Source organism: Oncorhynchus mykiss, chromosome 12 (genome assembly GCF_013265735.2).
Source record: "Oncorhynchus mykiss isolate Arlee chromosome 12, USDA_OmykA_1.1, whole genome shotgun sequence".
Taxonomy (NCBI): Eukaryota; Metazoa; Chordata; class Actinopteri; order Salmoniformes; family Salmonidae; genus Oncorhynchus; species Oncorhynchus mykiss.
Genome location: NC_048576.1, coordinates 24,708,186 through 24,733,060, shown reverse-complemented (window position 1 = coordinate 24,733,060; position 24,875 = coordinate 24,708,186). Strand labels below are relative to the sequence as shown.

Genomic DNA, 24,875 nt, shown 5'->3' with positions numbered 1-24,875 from the left:
GCTGCAAATTGGGGAAGGGACACAACAAATAAACAGCTATGCATGTGTGGCTCCTTACCACAATCAGTATGGCAAAAATAATCTCTGCTCAGGGCCTTAGAAATCATTTTTGCAGAGAGAGAAGCTAGTGAAAAAATGAGATCACCAAATGAAACACACTCGTGACTGTACCTTAAGTGTCCATGGACCACTCCCTCATTCTCAAAAATAGAAATATTGTTTAATTATTCCAACTTTTGATGCCCAAGGGTCTCTCTGTGTTCCACAGTTTACATTCCATTGTCGAACTCTACAGAGCCTACATTGAAATGTGTCTACCGTGTCCATGTTGTGTCTGGATTCCCTTTTCCCGCGCTATATTGAAATGTCTGTATGCATTCTGCAAATGGTGGAACAGGCTAAATCTGATAATACACAACAACTTGATGGCAGTAGCCAACTACTGTAGCTAACTAGCCAACTAACCTCTGACAAGCCAGGTAGCTAGCAAAGCTGAAGGGATTGCAAACAGGATAGCATAATTCTTGCCAAACAATAAATTGTTTTCCTAGTAATGTTGGCTAGCATTTATGAAGCCAGAAAACACTTTAATGAAAAAAGATGCCTCTCGCTCCCGAAATACGTTTTCTGGAGACAGTGCTGATGTGCTGATGACATCGCCCACTGTATGCACTTTTGGTTGCCTGATTGCATCCAGACTAAGGAGAAATCCATACACAATGGATCCTTGACCACTTCCTGAAGTGGTCAGCCAGATCAGAATACAATCTGATCACAATGCTACTTTTGTGCATCTAGACCATAGCCGCGGGAAGTAGGAGTGCTGAAGGTGCTGCAGCACCCCCTGAAAAATCTTAATAAAAAAATATTCTGAATAAAAAAACATTAAAAAATTATAATAACAAAAGTAGTGCACTGGGCCATTACTAGTCATGATTTCCTCAATCAAAGTTTGTACTGACAGATGTAGCCTATTGAATAGCCTATCATTACAGGGCTCTACAGGATGGTAGATCTCCAGGAACAGGGTTGGAGAGCCCTGTTATAAAATATGCATAAAATGCAACCTCCAATTGCAAAGTCTGCCTATGCCCACACATATTATGTCAAGGAAATTGTATATTTTGAATTCCCTCAAACACCAAGTTAGGCATGCCTAATTTCAAAATAGGCCATCATTACTGTCAATCTGAATGATAATTATTCACGTTTTACCAGTGAAACTGCATCTGCATGCCAATCATTTGATTGATCTCAATCAGTTTCATAGGAATAGCCTATACATTTTGATCTTCTTGAACTACTGTTTCATGAGCAAATTAGTGCAGAGGATGTTAACAAAGTAGTAGCCTTTCTTGTATTTTGTTTAAAATCAAAGCATATATCCTGCCTGGTGGCTCTGTTGAGTTTTGATGCATAAGATTTATTTTTGACTATTTAGCTTCAACTAACCATCGTAAAATCTCAATAGAAATTAGGTGTTTTTGGTGAAACAGTAACATTAGCCTATATGCATACTATGCTATACTAATTTGGTTTTGTTAGGTAAAATGCGAATTCTGTAACGGCATTCAAGAGAAGAAGGTGAGAACCAAGGTGCAGCGTGGTACATGTTCATAATTATTTTTAATAGAACACTGAAAAATACAAAAAAACAACAACGTGAACGAACGAAACCGAAACAGTTCTGTCTGGTACAGATACGAAACAGTAAACAACTACCCACAAAACCCATGTGGGAAAGAGCTACCTAAGTATGGTTCTCAGTCAGAGACGACAGACAGCTGTCCCTGATTGAGAACCATACTCGGCCAGAAACAAAGAAATACAAAAACATAGAAAAAAGAACATAGAATTCTCACACTAGTCACACCCTGGCCTAACTAAAATAGAGAATAAAAGGCCTCTCTATGGACAAGGCGTGACAAATTCATCGTTATGTGATCTTGCGAGACATTGACTCAGCTTTGATCTACCTTTACTAAAAGAGCACCGTTGTGAGAAGTGATAATCTTCTATTTGTAATACTAATAAAGGATGAGTAGTGTTATTTGAAATGACTGAAGTGCCCTTCATGGTTCTGAAAGAACAGCGCTAAATAAACTTTGATTTGATCAGCTTGAACACATGGTTATTACAGAATAAAAGAAAACAGAGGGGTGAGCTATCAATTCATATCATTTCTTTTCATAGATTTAATCAATAAATCAATTGACCAAGTAGTGAACATGAATCATTCATACATAGAATTGCAGGATGTTAGTTTTAAAACAGCCATCAAATAAAGCTTTTGGTCTAGTGTATTCATGAATCTAAATAAACTATATTCTAAATGCATTATTACCTTCATATTTTGATAGCAGAAGTCACATGTAAGTGTCAAGTGTTGACACAGCGTCAGTGGTCTAAACCTGTCTTTTTAATGCGACCATGGTATTCTGAGCAGAAGTCAAACAAATGTAGATGCGGCCTCCTTTGAGTCAAGCACACTACGAAGTAATTGAATAGTAAATCCGGACAGGTTTGTTCAGAATATTGTACCTACAGGGAACCAGTGGGACAGGTAGCCTAGGTCTCACAGGTAACAAAAAGCATGCTATACAACTAACCACGTTATATTCACGGGTTGCACTTCTGATGAGATAGATGATGAGAGAGATGTGTCACACGACCGTGCAAAACCATAATGCTACCTTTATTAGTTGCAGCTGGTGTAGTTGCATTGTACATTCTCTTTGTTGAAACTATTTTCAAAAGCTCAAAATGTAAAGCAAATGCAGTGATGGCAGGGAAGACTGTAATAATAACAGGTAAGTTAGAAAATATTTAGTCCTTTAAAAATGTTTGACTGCTTTGAAGGCCTTTATTCCCAGAGACTGAGTCGAATGTCAGTCTTGCCATGACATTGTCATTGTGGGAGCTCAATATCTTATCATCAGTGATAAGTGCGTTGTGCCAGTAACCAAAAGGCTGCTGAATCAAATCCCTGAGGAGACTATAAGTAAAAAATCATTGTGCCCTTGAGCAAGGCACTTAACCCTAATTGCTGCTGTAAGTCCCTCTGGATAAGAGTGTCTGCTAAATGTAAAACTGTGGTGTCATCTTTGTTGCTGTCTCATGCAGCCTTTAGTAGGCGATGCTACTGTACCTCAGGGCTTGAAGCAAGTTTCAATCAGGTTTGCGTTGCACTTCTGGAACTGTCCATGTCTTGTTCACTCTATAGGTGTGAACACTGGCATTGGAAAAGCCACTGCTATGGAGCTTGCCAGGAGGGTTGCAAGAGTAATCCTGGCATGGCACATCCAAAAGAAAGCTGAACTTGCTATAAGTGATATAAAAAGGGTGTGAGAATCTTATGAAAATCAATTATTCAAAATTTGTTTTCGAATATTCATTAGTGAGATGTACCATTAGAAAAACATGGTATGCCTATAAATATAGGCCTAGCAAATTGATATTTGTATTTCAGAAGACGGGCAACACTGATGTGGTGTACATGCAGTTAGACCTGGGGAGCCTCCAGGCAGTGCATTCTTTCACTGAGACCTTCCTGAAGACAGAGGCTAGATGGGATCTGCTCATTAACAGTGGTCATATTGTAATAAAAAGAAGACATGAGTGGAAAAAGGCTATTGGACTGTATTGCACCATCTCTGATTACTCTTCAGGTCTGGTGGTGGATGGGCGCACTGCTGATGGCTTTGCTATTGAGTTTGGGGTCAACCACCTCGGCCACTTTCTGCTGACCTGTCTTTTGCTGGACCACCTGAAGGAGGGCACTTAGGGCCATGTAGTCACACTGGGCTCCATGGCATATTGCTGGGGAAACATTGACTTTGATGCCCTTGTCACTAATAAACACCTGGGCACCGGGAGGTACAGCAGGCAGTTCTTCCACTCTTACTGCTAAAGCAAACTGTGCAACATTCTCTTCAACCACGAGCTGGCCAAGAGGCTGAAGGGTACCAATGTCACTTGCTACAGTGTTCATTTCCTTCATAATGATTAAATGGTATGTCTGTCATAATGAACAACAACGAGTCCCTCCCATACTACCTCGCCTCACCTCTAAATTAGAAATCTGGTAACTAGAAAACTCAATCTCAATGCTGGTTTCCATTAGAGGTTCCACAAGGCTCCTTTGAGTTAGGGAAGACTGCTTTGAGTTACTATGCCCCTCAGTCCTGGAATGGCCTATAGGTCACTCTAAGACTTGATTATTTGTTCCCAAAAGGTGAATTTAATCAAAAATGTAACCAATGGAAACTGCACTTGTTTTGATTGATTGTACATATTAGTTTCTACTGCCCATTTGAATCCCAACATAATTTATTTGAAATGTTGTAACTGTAATTTTGCAGTGATCATGCTTGAATTGTTGCTCACATTGTTTGAACTGATGTTCTCAGGGCACCTTTGGAAATGAGACCCTGGTCTCAATTGGTTCCCCTTGTTAAATTAAAGTTACTAAATACACTCTACAAGTCATGGGTTACAGGCTAAGGGTGTGCATTTTCCTGTGTTGGATAGTTATCAGTTCAACTGTGTTCTTTCCATTAATTAATGGGGCGGCAGGGTAGCCTAGTGGTTAGAGCGTTGGACTAGTAACTGGAAGGTTGGTTACAAGTTCAAACCCCCGAGCTGACAAGGTACAAATCTGTCGTTCTGCCCCTGAACAGGCAGTTAACCTGAAAATAAGAATTTGTTCTTAACTGACTTGCCTAGTAAAATAAAGGTAAAATAAAATTAACTCATATCTCTATTATGTTTGGCCCTTGTAGGAGTAGTGAAAACGGAGCTACCCCGAAACTGCAGCTTGTGGCAGAAATTCATAATCAAGCCAATAGCCAGACTGTTGTTCCTGGATCCAGAATCCGGTGTCCAGACTACACTCCACTGTGACCTCCAGGATGGCATTGAGCCCCTGAGCAGACATTACTTCTTCTGCTGTGCACCGGAGGACGTGCAGGATGTGGTTGCCAAAGGCAAAAACTGCGTTGTCGCTAAGAAGTTATGGAAGTTCATGTGGCCTGTTTTAAGGTGGCTGAGTGGCCTGTTTTAAGGTAAAGGAGACACTTTTACACACTGCTACAAGATTCAACCACTCACTTATGGACAATTAATTTTAGCAGTTTGCCCTTCACAGAAAATGTAATACATAAGATTGAATTGTTAATTTTCCCTCTTTTTGTCCCCCAGACACATTATAAAAGGAAAGGAAAGACATTAATTAAGTTGCGTATAAAAAAACTAAATGTATTGCCTTTTTAAAATTCTGTTGTATTATGGTGCCATTTCAGTCAGTGCTGAGAAATAAATGAACAATAGTTGGTGGTTTACAGATCTTGGGGAAAATGCGCCTTGTACGACTCAATTGATTAATGTGACAAGAGAAACTGCTCATGCTGCACCATTTATGTTGGCGACATTGATATCCACCTGTTTGTGACATGTCTTGTATTGACGATGATGAGTAAGTGTACCTAGGACAGGTCAAAAATGTATGTAGCTCTAGTAGAAATGGTTTGGCATATTATAATAAAAATTATACACATGATTGATTTCCCTAGGCATTACTTTATTGTCATCACTGTAAATTCAAATAGAATACGGCTCTATCGGATATAACACAGTGACTAATTCCAGCATGTTACCTACCACACTAGCAGTGTTGGAAGCTACACTAAAAATATATAGTTTACCAAGCTACCAATAATTTCACACTGGAAGAAGTTTAGCTACACTAAAGCTACCGTTAAGAAATATATAGTTTACTTAACTAAAGTTTCTTAGAATTTCTTTTCAACACTTTGTGAAAATACATCTGAAATGTCGTAGATTACAAATTGCAAGAACAGATCGCTGTAGTCAGATGTTAACAGAATGTGTGATTTATCCTACTGAACACAAAGTGAGAATTAGGGAGATCTAATGCTGAAAAGAAAGGACATTCCTGCCTATTTCACCTATTTTATTTTAGCAAAAGTAGTAGTGTTTAGTTCCAGTAGCTATCTATGCCACTACATGGCAACAAAAAGTAATTAGCAACTGAAATCACTACTAATATTTGAATGTAGTTAAACAAGTTACTGCAAAATGTAATTAAATTACTAGTTCAATCAAATGTATTTATAAAGCCCTTCTTACATCAGCTGATGTCACAAAGTGCTGTACAGAAATCCAGCCTAAAACCCCAAACAGCAAGCAATGCAGTTGTAGAAGCACGGTGGCTAGGAAAAACTCCCTGGAAAGGCCAGAACCTAGGAAGAAACCTAGAGAGGAACCAGGCTATGAGGGGTGGCCAGTTCTCTGCTGGATGTGCCGGGTGGAGATTATAACAGAACATGGCCAAGATGTTCAAATGTTCATAGATGACCAGCAGAGTCAAATAATAATAATCACAGTGTTTGTAGAGGGTGCAACAGGTCAGCACCTCACGAGAAATGTCAGTTGGCTTTTCATAGCCGATCAATCAGAGTATCTCTACCGCTCCTGCTGTCTCTAGAGAGTTGAAAAACAACAGGTCTGGGACAGGTAGCACGTTCGGTGAACAGGTCAGGGTTCCATAGCCGGAGGAAGAACAGTTGAAACTGGAGCAGCAACACGACCAGGTGAACTGGGGACAGCAAGGAGACAACAGGCCAGGAAATCCTGAGGCATGGTCCTAGGGCTCAGGTCCTCAGAGAGAGAGAGAGAGAGAGAGAGAGAGAGAGAGAGATAGTTGAATTACATGAAGTTCACTTCTCTCCAACAATGCACACTAGTGAATGTTATGGGCATTTGCATGTAGTGTAATTAGACTGCATACTCGAACAGGTTAGCTACCTTGTTTACAGTGCATTTGGAAAGTATTCAGACCCCTTGACTTTTTCCACATTTTGTTGCTTTACAGCCTTATTCTAAAATGGGTTCAATATTTTTTTTCCTCATCGATCTACACACAGTACCCCATAATGGCAAAGTGAAAACAGGTTTTTAGAAATGTTTGCAAATTTATTACAAATAAAAAAACATACCGTTTACATAAGTATTCAAACCCTTTGCTATGAGACTCGAAATTGAGCTCAGGTGCATCCTGTTTCCATTTATCATCCTTGAGATGTTTCGAACATCTCTGGAGAGACCTGAAATAGCTGTGCAGCGACACCCTCCATCCAACCTGGCAGAGCTTGATAGGATCTGCATAAAAAAAATGGGAGAAACTCCCCAAGTACAGGTGTGCCAAATTTGTTTACATCCCTGTTAGTGAGCATTTGTCCTTTGCCAAGGTAATCCATTAAACTGACAGGTGTGGCATATCAAGAAGGTGATTAAACATGATCATTACACAGGTGCACCTTGTGCTGGGAACAATAAAATGCCACACTCAACAATGTGGTTGCACTTGCTGCAACAGCTAGGGTCTGCCTTTGTCTGTGTGAATGGGTGAGCTGGGATCTTGTGAGATATTTTCACTCTCAATCATGAGATTGAAAGGTAAAATGAGATAATTCTGGGAGGCACACTTACCCCAAAGTATAATAATACAACTGAAGAAAAAAAACGACCATTTTAAAGTCTTATCTGTTTCATGACATAACGTGTGGACATGCAATATCATAGAAGAACGTTAGAGGGTAGTGTTGATTATCGTACTAGGTATGTTCACCCTCTGAAGGATGAAGAAAATATATAGTTTACTTCCTGGAGGAGGCGGAGTCTTGAAGTCACGCTGGGTAGCACTTGGAGTAATTTAGATGTTGAATGATATTGGTCTGGATTTTTAGAAAAGCATAAACTGAAAATAATTAGCGTAATATGTAGTTTTAATTCAGGCAATATTATATGTTAAAGTTTTGTTTTTACGACGTGGTGTCCAGTTTGCATACGTTTTAACAAGTTTACTAAGTTAGCTACGTTAGCTAGCCTGCCATGCTTTGCCGAAGGACCTCTGCGTGACTGATGCTGGTAGGCGCTCGTTTATTTAATTGCCATAATCCAGTTTTCTCAAAGTTGACCATCCAGTCACAGTAACTGTAGAGCCATTTTATGTATTTTCATTTTAAGAACATGGGGACTTGGAATTTGGCTTGTCGGTGTTCCAGGATGTTCGTCAACAGTAGACTGTTGAATTTGGTATCAGAGTCAGACATGAGAGTGGGTTGTCACTTTGCATCCTACCATTGCGCTAGTGCTCTCCTCTGGCCTAAGGACAGCAGAGTCAAAACAGCTGAGGGGTGGCGAAGCAGTGCTATAACCAGCTCTGGAATGCGACACAGGCCTGCTGTGTCTGAAGTAGGAAAGTACAAATCCGAAGGTCAGTCTGAAGACATAAAGGATGACCCAGAGACTCCAGCCTCCAGAAATGTCTGGAGGAAAGAGACCTCAGTATCCCGGGAGAGGAAGCCCAATACAGACAATAGAGTATCATTTGAGTTCCAGAGAGGTGCCCCAATCAAACGGGAGAGGAAAACAAATACAGACAGCAAAATGTCATCTGAGCTCCGGAAGCTCAGCCTGGATGACTTTCCAGAGGAGTGTGAGAGGCTAGTAAAGGACTCCAGAGAAAGACTGTCCAAAGAAGAACACAGTAATTATGAGACGTTGTTTGGTGTGTCTCCCTGTCTCCTGGCTCTCACCCAGGGCAGAAGGAATGCACACAGGTTGTTTGTGAAGGAGGGTGAGGCCTCTCGTAGGGCCTCCGTACGACAGGTGTGTGAGGAGGCCCATAAGCAGGGTGTGCCAATCCAGAGGGTTAGTAAGAATGACCTGAACAAGATGTGCTCAGGAGGGGTTCACCAGGGCTTATGCCTACAGGCCAGTTTTTTGGGTTTCCTCACTGAGGACAAGACCTCCAAGCCCCCCAGGGACAGCAGTCACATCCCCCTCTGGCTAGTCCTAGATAGAGTGCAGGACCCAATGAACCTTGGTGCCATCCTGCGTTCTGCATATTTTCTTGGGGTGGACGGAGTTGCTAGCAGTCTTCGTAACAGGTAGCTAAACCCAATATTCAAGATCTAACTTTGTTTTGTAAGACTAAGAAATAATTTATTGAGTTTATGGCTGTAATATGTGTTGTCTCTTTGCTTCTAGCTGTCCGTTGACACCAGTTGTGAGTAAGGCCAGCTCGGGTGTAATGGAGGTCATGAGAGTGTATGGCTATGATAGCCTCGTAGATATGGTGAAGGTACTGCACCTGTCCTAATGCATTTTAGCCTGGCCATGCACTGGTCAGCATACTTTCAGAATATCACTATTTATTTTCTGAATGTGTTTTTACTTTTGTCTTTACTGTTTTTACTTTTGTCTTTACTGCTAAAGCAACGGAAACACTTGAGTAAATGAGGGATGAAAGTGCAGTGTCTTCAGAAAGTATTCATACCCTTTGACTTTTTCCACATTTTGTTGTTACAGCCTGAATTTAAAATGGTCTAAATTTAGCATTTTTGATGTCACTGGCCTACACACAATACCCCATAATGTCAAAGTGGAATTATGTTATTTAAACCCCTTTTGTTCTGGCAAATCTAAATTAGTTCAGAAGTAAGAATGTGCTTAACAAATCACATACGTTGCATGGAAGGTCTCTGAGTTGGGCAGTTTTGATGGTGTATCAATACACCCAGTCCCTACAAAGACACAGGTGTCCTTCCTAACTCAGTTGCTGGAGAGGAAGGAAAGTGCTCAGAGATTTCTCAATGGTGACTTTAAAACAGAGTTTTAATGGCTGTGATAGAAAACTTTGTACCTACTCCACAAGTTACTCCATTATACTAACCTAATTGACTGAGTGAAAAGAAGGAAGCCTGTACAGAATATGCATCCTGTTTGCAGCAAGGCACTAAAGTAATACTGCTAAAAATGTGGCAAAGCAATGAACTTTTTGTCCTGAATACAAAGTTTTTGTTTGGGGCAAATATAACTCATTACCACTCTCCATATTGTCAAGCATAGTGGTGGCTGCATAATTGTATGGATTTGTTTGCAATTTTGAAGGACTGGGGAGTTTTTCAGGAGAAGAAAGAAACAGAATGGAGCTAAGCACAGGCAAAATCCTAGAGGAAAACCTTGTTCAGTCTGCTTTCCACCAGACAATGGGATATGAATTCACCTTTCAGAAAGACAATAACCTAATACACAAGACCAAACCTACAGTGGAGTTGCTTACCAAGAAGTCAGTGAATGATCCTGAGCGGCTGAGTTACAGTTTTGACTTAAATCTGCTTAAAAATCTATGGCTAGACTTGAAAAGGGTTGTCTAGCAAGTATCAACAACCAATTTGACAGAGCTGATTTTTAAAAGAATCATGGACAAATATTTTACAATCCATGTGTCCAAAGCTCTTAGAGACTTACCCAGAAAGACTGACAGCTGTAAGCGCTGCCAAAGGTGATTCTAACATGTATTTGCTCAGGGGTGTGAATACTTACATAAATGATATCTCTGTATTTCATTTTCAATACATTTTCAAAAACATATTTTCACTTTGTCATTATGGGGTATTGTGTGTAGATGGGTGAGGAAAAAACTAAAATGTAATCCATTTTGAATTCAGGCTGTACACAACAAAATGTGGAATAAGTCAAGGGGTATGAATACTTTCTGAAGGCTCTGTATATTGAAAGCAGATGTGATTCCTAAGTTAAACAATTAACAGGGTCATGTATAAAATTGTCCAGTTGCCCATTATTTTGGCTACTGTGGCTAGAAGAGATCTGTGACTTTGAAAGATGGGTCTCAAATGAGCATAGGAGGTTTAAAGGGTGTGTGTCACCAGAACTCAACCCAATTGAACATTTATGGGAGATTCTGGAGCGGTGTCGAAGAAATTGTTTTAATTGTTTTAAAACACCAAATTATAATTTCTCGTGGTTGAATGGTGTTGCATCCCTCCAATAGATTATACAAGTGTCTGAAACTCTATGCCAAGGCCCATTGATATTGTTCTGGATGCTAGTGGTGGCCTAACGCTCTATTGAGACACTATGTTGGTGTTTCTTTTATTTTGGAAGTTACCTGTAAACATCAACTGTTAGGGGGTTGATGCTATTTGATAGTCCTCACTAGCTGATGACCAGGGTCTGTTCTGTGCAGGTGAAAGTGGCACAAGGCTGGCAGGTTATTGGCACAGTAGGAGCTGAAGCAGAGAACTCCCATGTTCCTGTCATGAAATGTTCCAAATTCCAGATGACCAAACCTACGCTTCTGCTGATGGGTAAGTATTTCCTGTGTGTGTCCATGGACCATGTGTGTGAGTTTTATTTGCTTTCGCTTTCCTAACTCCACCCTGCTGTGTCCTCACTTAGGTGGTGAAGGGGAAGGTTTGTCCCGGGAGCTGCGTCTGCATTGTGAGGTCATGCTCACCATCCCATCCCGCAGAGATCTACACCCTGGGGTCGAGTCCCTCAATGTCTCTGTGGCTACAGGTAAGTCCACCGCTAGACTATCTGCATTCATTGTCTCTGAAAAAGAAAAGAGATGGAATACTTTATCTATGCTCTCATTCAGTGTGATTTAATCATCCCTTTTCTTCCCCTCCTCCCTTCTGTTCTCCAGGCATCCTGCTGCACTCTCTGTTGTCGTCCCATAGAGGTGGCCATTGATGCCCGACTAAACTACACAACTCAATGTGTTTACTTTGGAGGCCCTCGCTGGGCTTAATGACTGGATTTACTTAATCAATTAGCATTCAGGATGTCTGAGAGGCCTGGATGGCTGAGTGATTGTGCTGGGGCAGCTGATGTGCCCTGGCCGTGCTGCTCTGCACTGCTTTGGACCTTCATGCTAGCTACTTTTCTGAATGGTAACATAGTATGAAGTAATGAAAATAAATAAAACCTTGTCTACTCAAAGTTATTGCATTCTTTGCAACTTTCTAATGTTAGCCGCTTGGGTTTTTATGACTTTTGCACATGTGAATGTTGAATCCATAAAAATACAAATGTTTATGAGAATGTGGTCCCTGACGAAAGAGCTACTGTTGTGCTGTTAGAATGGGTCAGTGGCTTCGGTTCAGCTAAATTGATTGCAAATGCTGGTTTTGAATAGAAAGGGAGGGGGGAATGGCCACAGGCTCTGGGCTATTGCTTCTGGTCAGGGGCTGTTTAAAATTGATCATGGGAACAAGCGGCTGCTATTGATAGGCAACATTTGCCCTTTTATCACTGTCAGAATTTAACCAGGGGGCTCATTTATAATTAATGTGCACACATGAATTTGTGTGTGTATAGTTGAAACGTTATCACAAATCTTCAGGATTTATCAGAAGTTTAATTGTTAGGACTTGTTCTTTATTGAGCATATATTTAACAATTGCCTCAGATCATGCTTATGAGTTAGATTTACATATCTGTTTTTGTTACAATCCGAAACTATAATTTCAAGGATTGCATGCTTACATCCATTGAAATATGTTTTTGTGGGAATGTAATTATCTCTACAGTGTAAATACTCTCCTACAACTCTGAACAGTGCAGTGGTAGCTGATGACTCTTTCTATATAATTCATGAATAGCTTTATTATAAGCAGACCCATTTGTTATTTCCCAGTGTGCTGCAGTGTTTGGCCATACAGCCAGAGATGAGGAGGGGCTGTGAATTGGCCTGAGGTACTTGGTTATTTATACAAAAATGTAAACTTAACATGTAAAGTGTTGGTCCCATGTTTCATGAGCTGAAATAAAAGATCCCAGAAACATTCCATATGTACAAAAAGCTTATTTCTCTCAAATGTGGTGCTCAAAATTGTTCGCATCCCTGTTAGTGAGCATTTCAGGTTTGGCATATCTTTTTAAAATGTATATTTTTTTTTACCCCCTTTTTTCACCCCAATTTCATGGTATCGAATTGGTAGTAGTTACAGTCTTGTCTCATCGCTGCAACTCCCGTACGGATTCGGGAGAAACGATGGTCGAGAGCCATGCATCCTCCGAAACACAACCCAACCAAGCCACACTGCTTCTTGACACAATGCCCATCCAACCCGGAAGCCAGCTGCACCAATGTGTCGGAGGAAACACCGCACTCCTAGCAACCTGGTCAGCGTGCACTGCACCCAGCCCGCCACAGGAGTCGCTAGTGCGCGATGAGACAAGGATACCCCTGCCGGCCAAACCCTTCCTAACGACGCTGGGCCAATTGTGCACTGCCCTATGGGCCTCCCAGTCTCGGCCAGCTGCGACAGAGCCTGGACTCGAACCCAGCATCTCTGGTGGCATGGCCTTAGACCACTGCGCCACCCGGAAGACCCAGGTGTGGCATATCAAGAAGTTGATTAAACAGCATGATCATTACACTGGTGCGCCTTGTGCAATAAAAGGACAATAAAAGCCCGCTCTAAAATGTGCAGTTTTGTTACAACACAATGCCACAGATGTCTCAAGTTTTGAGGGAGAGTTCAATTGGCATGCTGCCTGCAGGAATGTCCACCAGAGCTGTTGCCAGAGAATGTAATGTTCAGTTCTCTACCATAATCCGCATCAAACATTGTTTTTGTCGAAATTGGAAGTACGTCCAAGCAGCCTCACAACTGCAGACCACATGTAACCATGCCAGCCCAGGACCTCCACATCTGGCTTCTTCAGCTGTGGGATTGTCTGAGACCAGCCCTCTGGGCAGCTGATGAAACAGGAGTATTTCTGTCTGTAATTAATACCTTTTGTGGGGAATAGCATATTCTGATTGGCTGGCCCTGGCTCCCAAGAGGGTGTGCCTATGCCCTATCAGGCCTACCCATGGCTGCTCCCCTGCCCAGTCATGAAATCGATAGATTAGGGTCTAATGAATTCATTTCAATTGACTGATTTCCGTATAAGAAATGTAACTCAGTAAAATATGTGAAATTGTTGCATGTTGCGTTCATATTTTTGTTCAGTATAATTATGGAAAACAGGAGGCATTGTCTCTAATGCCCTACAGTTTTGATAAGCTCTGCACACCCGTCAACATGCACACTGTGAATTGGTGTTGATTGCTTTCGGCATGTTCAATAGTTATCGATCAAGGGGAAGCAGAGTCCTTTAGCTGACTGCTCGCCGAGAGCTGACACTATTCTTAGGGTAAGTCAAATGTCTAAGAGACATCTGGAAGTGGATTTCACAGGGCTATTGCTCTACTAGAGTTTGCTGCTAGGGCATTGAGATATTATGAAGTGGTAGCTAATCCACATGCAAATGAAAGTAAAACTGAGCTCTAAACTTTCTGTTTCCGGGAAGGTTGAGAATAGCTTCCCGACTAAGTTTTACGGGCTCCAATTATGCTATTTTCTGTGTTTTTTTTGGCGCTGATCCTAACCTTTTTTTGTATGTAATGTTTGTGCCATTGTTTCCTATGACCGGAAATTTGGACATCAGAACAGTGATAATCATCGATGGAACAGTAGTGGAGAGGGTAGCAAGTTTTAAGTTCCTCGGCATACACATCACAGACAAACTGAATTGGTCCACTCACACAGACAGCATTGTGAAGAAGGCGCAGCAGCGCCTCTTCAACCTCAGGAGGCTGAAGAAATTCGGCTTGTCACCAAAAGCACTCACAAACTTCTACAGATGCACAATCGAGAGCATCCTGGCGGGCTGTATCACCGCCTGGTACGGCAACTGCTCCGCCCTCAACCGTAAGGCTCTCCAGAGGGTGGTGAGGTCTGCACAACGCATCACCGGGGGCAAACTACCTGCCCTCCAGGACACCTACACCACCCGATGTCACAGGAAGGCCATAAAGATCATCAAGGACATCAACCACCCGAGCCACTGCCTGTTCACCCCGCTATCATCCAGAAGGCGAGGTCAGTACAGGTGCATCAAAGCTGGGACCGAGAGACTGAAAAACAGCTTCTATCTCAAGGCCATCAGACTGTTAAACAGCCACCACTAACATTGAGTGGCTGCTGCCAACACACTGACACTGACTCAACTCCAGCCACTTTAATAATGGGAATTGATGGGAAATTATGTAAATATATCACTAGCCACTTTAAACAATGCTACCTTATATAATGTTACTTACCCTACATTATTCATCTCATATGCATACGTATATACTGTACTCTATATCATCGACTGTATCCTTATGTAATACATGTATCACTAGCCACTTTAAACTATGCCACTTTGTTTACATACTCATCTCATTTGTACATACTGTACTCGATACCATCTACTGTATCTTGCCTATGCTGCTCTGTACCATCACTCATTCATATATCCTTATGTACATATTCTTTATCCCCTTACACTGTGTACAAGACAGTAGTTTTGGAATTGTTAGTTAGATTACTTGTTGGTTATTACTGCATTGTCGGAACTAGAAGCACAAGCATTTCGCTACACTCGCATTAACATCTGCTAACCATGTGTATGTGACAAATAAAATTTGATTTGATTTGAATCAACCTCGATTTGGATGAAGAGTTCTACTTCAAAAACCTGGCCCCGCAGGACATACTGCTCACCCGGGACCAGGCCCTAAATCCCAGACACTTGAAAACCTCACAAAATGCAAATAAATGCAAAATAAACTGTCCTGAAATGTTTTGGATGGGAAGCATGCCTTTAATTAAACCTTCCACAAGCTTCGGTCTGGCAGGTGTCTAGACAAACTCAGCTATGCGAACCGACCAACTGTGCTCGCATACTCCCTGATAAGACTCCCTTTACTTAGATGTGTCTGTATTAGGCAGTTGTTGTGGAATTGTTAGATTAATTGTTAGATATTACTGCGTTGTTGGAACTAGAAGCACAAGCATTTCGCTACACTCACATTAACATCTGCTAATCATGTGTATGTGACCAATACAATTTGATTTGATTTTGAAGACCTTTGCTTGAAAATTTTGAAAATAGTGGCAAAAGTGCTGTTTGTATATCTTAAGACACCGTAGTCAGTGATACACTTCCTCAAAATAGTCAGAATTAATCGAAGATATTCTCCTAATTCCTGTTTACAAGAAAAAACTCAAATAGGACGTACCAGTGACACCCTCAATCCGTAAGTGGTCCGATGATTCGAAAGCTAAACTACAGGACTGTTTTGCTAACATAGACTGGAATATGTTTTGGGATTCATCCAGTGGCATTGAGGAGTTTACCACATCAGTCAGCGGCTTCATTATTAATTGGATCTACGATGTCATTCCCACAGTGACCGTACGTACATATCCCAACCAGGAGTCATGGATTACAGGCAACATCCACACTGAGCTAAAGGCTAGAGCTGCCGCTTTCAAGGAATGGTACACTAACCCGGATGCTTATAAAAATCCTGCTACGCCCTCTGACAAACCATCAAACAGACAAAGCATCAATACAGGACTAAGATTGAATCCTACTACACCGGCTCTAATGCTCGTCGGATGTGGCAGGGCTTGCAAACAAAGGGAAACCCAGCCACGAGCTGCCCGATGACACAAGCCTATTAGATGAGCTAAGTGCCATCTATGCTCACTTCAAGGCAAGCAACACTGAACCATGCGTGAGAGCACCAGCTGTTCCAGATGACTGTGTGATCACGCTCTCCGTAGCCGATGTGAGTAAGGCCTTTAAACAGGTTAACATTCACAAGGCCGCAGGGCCAGATCAATTACCAGGACAGGTACTCAAAGCATGTGCTGACCAGCTGGCAAGTGTCTTCACTGACATTTTCAACCTCTGCCTGACCGAGTCTACCTACATATTTAAAGCAGACCACCATAGTCCCTGTGCCCATGAACACAGCGGTAATCTGTCTAAATGACTATCGCCCCTTAGCACTCAGATCTGTAGCCATGATAATCTTTGAAAGGCTGGTCATGGCTCACATCAACAACATCAAACATCAAAAAGTTATCCTGCTGCAACATCGAGAGCATCTTGACTGGCTGCATCACAACTTGGTATGGCAACTGCTTGGCATCTGACCGCAAGGCGGTACAGAGGGTAGTGCATTCGGCCCAGTACATCACTGGGGCCAAGCTCCCTGCCATCCAGGACCTCGAAACCAGGCGGTGTCAGAGGAAGGCCCAAAAATGGTCAAAGACTCAAGCCACCCAAGCCACAGTCTGTTCTCTCTGCTACCGCATGCAAGCGGTACAAATGCACCAAGTCTGGAACCAACAGGACCCTGAACAGCTTCTACCCCCAAGCCATAAGAATTGTTAACAAGACTGCTAAATAGTTAATTAAATGGCTACCCAGACTACCTGCATTCACCCTTTTTCTCACAAACTCTCTTGCACTGACCCTATGCACACATACTGAACTCTACCCACATACTCACACGTACTGGATTCTACCCACATAATCACACATACTGGACTCTACCCACATACTCACATGTACTGGATTCTACTCACATACTCACACATACTGGACTCTACCCACATACTCACACATACTTACACTGACATATATACAGTGCCTTGCTTAAGTATTCGGCCCCCTTGAACTTTGCGACCTTTTGCCACATTTCGGGCTTCAAACATAAAGATATAAAACTGTATTTTTTTGTGAAGAATCAACAACAAGTGGGACACAATCATGAAGTGGAAAGACATTTATTGGATATTTCAAACTTTTTTAACAAATCAAAAACTGATTGGGCGTGCAAAATTATTCAGCCCCTTTACTTTCAGTGCAACAAACTCTCTCCAGAAGTTCAATGAGGATCTCTGAATGATCCAATGTTGACCTAAATGACTAATGATGATAAATACAATCCACCTGTGTGTAATCAAGTCTCCGTATAAATGCACCTGCACTGTGATAGTCTCAGAGGTCCGTTAAAAGCGCAGAGAGCATCATGAAGAACAAGGAACACACCAGGCAGGTCCGAGATACTGCTGTGAAGAAGTTTAAAGCCGGATTTGGATACAAAAAGATTTCCCAAGCTTTAAACATCCCAAGGAGCACTGTGCAAGCGATAATATTGAAATGGAAGGAGTATCAGACCACTGCAAATCTACCAAGACCTGGCCGTCCCTCTAAACTTTCAGCTCATACAAGGAGAAGACTGATCAGAGATGCAGCCAAGAGGCCCATGATCACTCTGGATGAAATGCAGAGATCTACAGCTGAGGTGGGAGACTCTGTCCATAGGACAACAATCAGTATATTGCACAAATCTGGCCTTTATGGATGAGTGGCAAGAAAGCCATTTCTTAAAGATATCCATAAAAAGTGTTGTTTAAAGTTTGCCACAAGCCACCTGGGAGACACACCAAACATGTGGAAGAAGGTGCTCTGGTCAGATGAAACCAAAATTGAACTTTTTGGCAACAATGCAAAACGTTATGTTTGGCGTAAAAGCAACACAGCTGAACACACCATCCCCACTGTCAAACATGGTGGTGGCAGCATCATGGTTTGGGCCTGCTTTTCTTCAGCAGGGACAGGGAAGATGGTTAAAATTGATGGAAAGATGGATGGAGCCAAATACAGGACCATTCTGGAAGAAAACCTGATGGAGTCTGCAAAAGACCTGAGACTGGGACGGAGATTTGTCTTCCAACAAGACAATGATCCAAAACATAAAGCAAAATCTACAATGGAATGGTTCAAAAATAAACATATCCAGGTGTTAGAATGGCCAAGTCAAAGTCCAGACCTGAACCCAATCGAGAATCTGTGGAAAGAACTGAAAACTGTTGTTCTCAAATGCTCTCCATCCAACCTCACTGAGCTCGAGCTGTTTTGCAAGGAGGAATGGGAAAAAATGTCAGTCTCTCGATGTGCAAAACTGATAGAGACATACCCCAAGCGACTTACAGCTGTAATCGCAGCAAAAGGTGGCGCTACAAAGTATTCACTTAAAGGGGCTGAATAATTTTGCACGCCCAATTTTTCAGTTTTTGATTTGTTAAAAAAGTTTGAAATATCCAATAAATGTCGTTCCACTTCATGATTGTGTCCCACTTGTTGTTGATTCTTCACAAAAAATACAGTTTTATATCTTTATGTTTGAAGCCCGAAATGTGGCAAAAGGTCGCAAAGTTCAAGGGGGCCGAATACTTTCGCAAGGCACTGTATATACACACACACACACACACACACACTTACCACATACACTGCCGCTAGTCACTTTACCCCTACCTATATGTACAGTACATAGGTTTCCCAATGACCTCCTACCCGCGTACATCGACCCTGTCACTCCCTGTATATAGCCATATTATTTTCTACTCCCTGTATATAGCCATGTTATTTTCTACTCCCTGTATATATCCATGTTATTTTCTACTCCCAGTATATAGCCATGTTATTTTCTACTCCCTATTTATAGCCATGTTATTTTCTACTCCCTGTATATAGCCATGTTATTTTCTACTCCCAGTATATAGCCATGTTATTTTCTACTCCCTGTATATAGCCATGTTATTTTCTACTCCCTGTATATAGCCAAGTTATTTTCTACTCCCTATTTATAGCCATGTTATTTTCTACTCCCTGTATATAGCCAAGTTATTTTATACTCCCTATTTATAGCCAAGTTATTTTTACTCATTATTTTCTCTTTATTCACTGTGTCACTATTTCTATTTCTGCATTGGTGGAAAAGCACCCGTCAGTAAGCATTTCACTGTTAGTCTACACCTGTTGTGTATGAAGCATGTGAAAAATACAATTTGATATGATACCTGGCCTTTGTGTTTTAGTTGGATGTTGATAAGGTGTTCTGAGCATAGTATGAGCTTAACATCTGGCACTGATGATGTATGTGTTATATTGTATAGCACACATATGTTCAGGTCATTATAACAAAGACACCAATACTGTGAGGAGATCATTCTAAAGAGTTTGAACTGTCTTATGTCTTAATATGCTTTGTGCCTGTCTGCTGTCCTGTTCTGATATGAGATGTGCATTGTCTAGGTGGGTTGTTCTGGGGACACTCGGGGAGCGGTCACCTGCTGTTTTTGTCTGAGCTTGCATTCTGATGCAGAGGCACCAAGCAGCTCTACTTATTAAAATGTAAATTCCCTATGGACTCAGTGGGATCAGACTGGAGGAGGAGAGAGGGGATCTGCTCAAGGGTTTCGGGGATGTGTCAGCTTGTCCTCTTCACTTCCCATGTTAATCACAGACAGACAGGCCCATATGTCTGCTGCCATCGACCTGGAGGAGATGTGTGGAGCGCAAAAAAGCAATTAGAAGAAAATCTACCTGCTGCTGATTTCTAACTGCAGTTTCTCAGAATGACCCTGATCTTTTAAGATGTGACGGTTCACTTGTTGACTTGGATGTTTATGAAGGAATTTGAAGGCCCATGTAGTGACCATGGCAGTTGTAATTAACAGTGATGCATGTTTTCACAAGTTATTTGGTCAATTCTTTTACTTACCACACATCTGCTGGGCACAAGCTCATCATGTTCTGAAGAAGAATGGGTGATCACACAATCAAATAGGGTGAGTTTGTTGTGGAGTTTTGGTTTTATAGCTTTTTGAAACAATGGGTCAAATATCATCATTACAACTTCTCTCTTTGCACTTCTCAACAACTACTGTTATTATTTCTGATTGGCAATAACACAAGGACTCTTATAAAGGCACTGAAGCTCTCTGAGCTGCAATTGCGTACGACAACATTTGTACAAGAGCAGCAGTGGAGGGCATACTATTGTTTATTTCCAAATCTAGGCACACCATTTTTTCATCCTCAACAACATGGACCTTTGAGCCACAGCAATTTGAGGTGGAATGAAATGGTCAGTGGTCACAAAACGATTTTGTTCTCTAATGGCCCTGCATTTATAATAATCTTACGCTGAAATGACTCCTGGAAGATGAGGTCTGTGGATTGAAAGGAGCACTTCACCAATGCAGTAGTGTTGGTCAGAAATGTGATTCATCCATCTGTTGATCTCACAAAGTTGGTGACATTTCAGCATTGATACAAACATGGTAATGGATTTAGCACAGAATAACAGGTGTAGGACTAAGCCGTTTATAATGAACTGGTGTGTTGTGTTCTACTGAGTATAGAGTGACGGTAGCAGGATGGGACTGTAATTACTGTAGGGTCCTCCAGCTCACTGTTGAGCATAGGCTGCTCTACACTACACTCAGTCTCACTGCTGCCTCCCCTCTCATCATGACGGACCCCTAAGTGGCCCTGCTTGCTGCTGTTTGATTACATTCACAGGGTTGGTTGGCAATGCCATGTTCTCCAGTTGAGAGACGGACATCACTCTCAAGGTTGAGCATTTGGTTGGTTTTTAGTGTAACCTAACATTTTGTCTGTGTAACCTTGTTTTGCTCAATCAAACACTTACAGTATGCATTAAATGCCCATAACCCGCATTTAACTGAACGGCACAATAATGATGGTTCTGTCTAGCACCCACTGACCCCTGTTGGTCTGTCCCAGTCATGAGTTTGCCCAGGCTTGTCTCTTTTGATGGTGGTGGTGAAAAAGTAGAGGTAGCCGGAGGGAAGGCCAGTGCAGTCCCATGGACGATGAAGCTGATATGAAAATGTAAATGCAGGTTTGAGCGTTCTTCCTGCTTCTTGTTTCAGTTGTTAGTGGGGTTCCTGTGGTCTTGGCAGTCAACAGCAGTGCACCTGGCTCTGCATTTCAATTGAGACCCCCTCAATAGGAAGTGCATGGACACACATGGAGCCCTGGCCTCTGTGACACAGCTATGTCTCACTACGGCCAACAGAGATACAAATGTCAGTGTCACACATCAGAGAGTTAATTTTCAGCACAGGGGAGAACATAGGCTTACTGTTTCTGATGAAGCCGCCAAGCTCGTCATTTTGTACGTTTTTCAATCCATAACTATTTTCAGTGCCTGTGTACTGTCCACAATGGTTATTTGTTGCAACAGGGTCAGAGTAATTTTTTCTATGGGCATATGTCCCTTTTTCAGGACCCTGTCTCTCAAAGATAATTTGTAAAAATCCAAATAACTTCACAGATCTTCATTGTAAAGGGTTTAAACACTGTTTCCCATGCTTGTTCAATGAACCATAAACAATTAATGAACATGCACCTGTGGAACGGTCATTAAGACACTAACAGCTTACAGACGGTAGGAAATTAAGGTCACAGTTATGAAAACTTAGGACACTAAAGAGGCCTTTCTACTGACTCTGAAAAACACCAAAAGAAAGATTCCCAGGCTAACTTCTCATCTGCATGAACGTTCCATAGGCATGCTACAAGGAGGCTTGAGGACTGCAGATGTGGCCAGGGCAATAAATTGCAATGTCCGTACTGTGAGACGCCCAAGACAGCGCTACAGGGAGACAGGACAGACAGCTGATCGTCCTTGCAGTGGCAGACCATGTGTAACAACACCTGCACAGGATCGGTACATCCGAACATCACACCCGTGGGACAGGTACAGGATGGCAACAACAACTGCCTGAGTTACACCAGGAACACACAATCCCTCCATCAGTGCTCAGACTGTCCGCAATGGACTGAGAGAGGCTGAACTGACGGCTTGTAGGCCTGTTGTAAGGCAGGTCCTCACCAGACGTCACCGGCAACAGAAGCATACAACTCAAAGATAGCCTAAAAGTGATCAGTCTTGGACCTGTAATATCATATATATATGTTCAAAGTTACCCGTTAGGCTACCTATCCCCACCAGGCTCACCCTAACAGATCGAGACAGCCTCTGTAATTCTGAGTCCAGCCCCACCATTCTCAGATAAGGGTGTCACTTCCACCTAGGCTGATTGCCACTTTCTCTCTGTGTCGCTGGGGAGTTCAATACAAGGTGGAAAAGGTCATGAGCCAGTTTTTATCCCTGCTTCTCCCTCTTTCAAATGACTTGTCTGCCTCTGAGGAGAATGAGAAGGGACAGCGGGGATAATCCCCTGGATGCTGGAGAGGAATGTCAAAGAGGGAGTGGCACAGGGAGAGAGGAGCAGTGGGAGTGGCTGAGTACAAACAGATGAGTCTTGAACAAGTGATAATGAATTATTGGGAGCACAGTGGAAGGGATGTGAGAAGAACAGAGGTAGAGGAGATTGCTGAAGGAATGGACAAAGAGGGGAATAGGGGAGAGGAAGGACAACATCAAGAGTCTTGTCGGCATTGGTGTCTGTGTCCAAAGCACCCAAGGCCAATAGGGAAGACATCATTTCAACATATATATATGATATCACAGGTCCAAGACGGATCACTTTTAGGCTATCTTTGAGTTGAATGCTTCTGTACGTCAGTGAGAACAGGTAGAGTGAGAGCCAGCAGGTGGTGCTCTCTGTCAGTACTCCAGGGTGATGAAGGACTCCTCGACACTTAATCCAGCTCCATGCACCAGTGACTGGCTGCTTAGTGGGCGTTATGGAACGGGAAGGTTCACAATTAAACTAAAACGGGCTCCACTCGCAATCCAACGGAGACCACGACAGGACAATTAACCCGCTAATACAGTAGGCCATTAGACCTCCCTCTCTGTGCCGGGAGCCCCAGGGCACGGGCTTGGCATGGCACTGGGGGATATTAGAAGAGATGGTTTAATGTAATGACCCATTCTATGATTTTTAGTGCAGATAATGATTTATAGTGCTGTGTAAGTTTCTACAGTATGTATCTCATGCTCCAGCTTTACTCCTCAGTGCAGTGCAGTCTGTGTCCTTGAAACGCTTCCATCTCTTTGTTCTATACAGTGTGGTTCCACCGTAAACAGTGGGTTTTAATGGACTGATATTTGAATGTCTGTATAGACATTTGCAGCAAAAAGTATTTTCTACAGATGAATCAATGTTAATAGGCCAAGATCTTGGCTTGAAGACCAGTGTAGGTACACATCAGGAGCATTCGCAGTAGTTACTGTGAGATAATATGAGAGAATTTTCTTAATACATTTTGCTCAGCCATTCCCCTCCATTGATCTCACCGTATGGTGGCTTAGGTAGGCTATGTGGCCTCCTTTTTTTCCTCACTCAACTAGTTGCGAGAATAAATATTTACTATCTGTCTGTTTTCCACCTGCGCTGCATGTGAGATTTAACTCTGTTTGATCAGCTCTGACGGTTCAGCCAGGGGCTTCTTCCATTTTCTGCTTTTGTGTTTTTAGCTGAGATTGACAAGCCGTTCTCTCTCTCCCGCCCCGGAGCGGAGCGCAGCCCTGTCCTATTCATCTGTTTAATATGCCAGGGAAACAGTGGAGCGGGAGAACTGGCAGCTCGCTAATGGAATCTGGGCAGGTTAGAGTGGCCTTGCATATCAGACAACGCAGCGGCACAAGGTGGAGGCCAAATGAATGGCTTGCTGTGCACCGGTGTCGCATCGCCCTGGGAGACGGAGGGGGTCACGTCTCTCTCATCACCCTGCATTGTGACCCTCACACTGGTGACCTTTCCTCAGAAAGACTTCCACACTCCTCCATTCTGAATGAGAGTTACCTCCATTCTGTAGGAGTTTGGGGTACAGACTGGATCACTGTCTACCTGTCTGGATTGGCTAGTTTGTCTGAAAACATGGGTAAACATATTTCTGAGCTCAGGAGTTCACCCCCTCCTCCCCAGTACCATTTGCCTTAAGGATGAAGTAATCCAATAACATGCTATAAATCAAATCCATCTGCTACAGTTATAAATGTCAGTCCTCTTTGCCAGTCCTATACATTGAGCATTGCATCTCCATCTCCTTTTCAAGGCCATTTGAAGCTGTATGTAATTTGCAGTGAAGTCTCAATGTGATTTCATAAATGCCAGCGGATGAACAGATGATGCCTGGCCGTTTGGGTTGCAGCAGGCTGTAGGATGCTCTCACTCGGTTCTAGCCATATAATTAGTAGTCACTGGTCAGTACCATAGGCTCATAGAGGTGTTTGAAGAGTAGGGTATAGACATACCCCCTCCCTACCAGGAACCAGTCCTACTGCTAAATGACCAGACTCAAACCCACAAATGAAAATGAGAAATCCCTCATACATTTTACATGGCAATGTTTTAGTTCAT

At 42.3% G+C, this 24,875-nt stretch overlaps 1 protein-coding gene and 1 pseudogene across 2 annotated transcripts; both read left to right on the top strand.

Annotated features, from left to right (window-relative positions):
- Positions 1 to 2,686: 2,686 nt before the first annotated feature.
- On the top strand, positions 2,687 to 5,062 carry LOC110536825 (annotated as a pseudogene).
- A 2,602-nt stretch (positions 5,063 to 7,664) lies between these two features.
- On the top strand, positions 7,665 to 12,677 carry mrm1 (mitochondrial rRNA methyltransferase 1 homolog (S. cerevisiae)). 2 transcript variants are annotated; one of them, XM_021623132.2, is made up of 6 exons: positions 7,665 to 7,947; positions 8,047 to 8,972; positions 9,073 to 9,166; positions 11,075 to 11,195; positions 11,287 to 11,406; positions 11,537 to 12,677. In XM_021623132.2, exons 1-6 carry the CDS (start codon positions 7,942 to 7,944, stop codon positions 11,581 to 11,583), a joined length of 1,314 nt encoding a protein of 437 aa, XP_021478807.1. In that variant the 5' UTR covers positions 7,665 to 7,941; the 3' UTR covers positions 11,584 to 12,677. The 2 variants fall into 2 exon arrangements, with proteins under 2 accessions (XP_021478807.1, XP_021478806.1); XM_021623131.2 differs by having other exon boundaries at positions 7,665 to 8,972.
- The last annotated feature ends 12,198 nt before the right edge of the window (positions 12,678 to 24,875 follow it).

Excerpts from the sequence above, each read along its gene's own strand:
- mrm1 (XM_021623131.2), top strand. The coding sequence starts at position 8,029 with ATGTATTTTCATTTTAAGAACATGGGGACTTGGAATTTGGCTTGTCGG. Across the intron at positions 9,167-11,074 it reads GCCTCGTAGATATGGTGAAG|GTGAAAGTGGCACAAGGCTG; the intron begins GTACTGCACCTG and ends TGTTCTGTGCAG. Across the intron at positions 11,407-11,536 it reads CAATGTCTCTGTGGCTACAG|GCATCCTGCTGCACTCTCTG; the intron begins GTAAGTCCACCG and ends TCTGTTCTCCAG.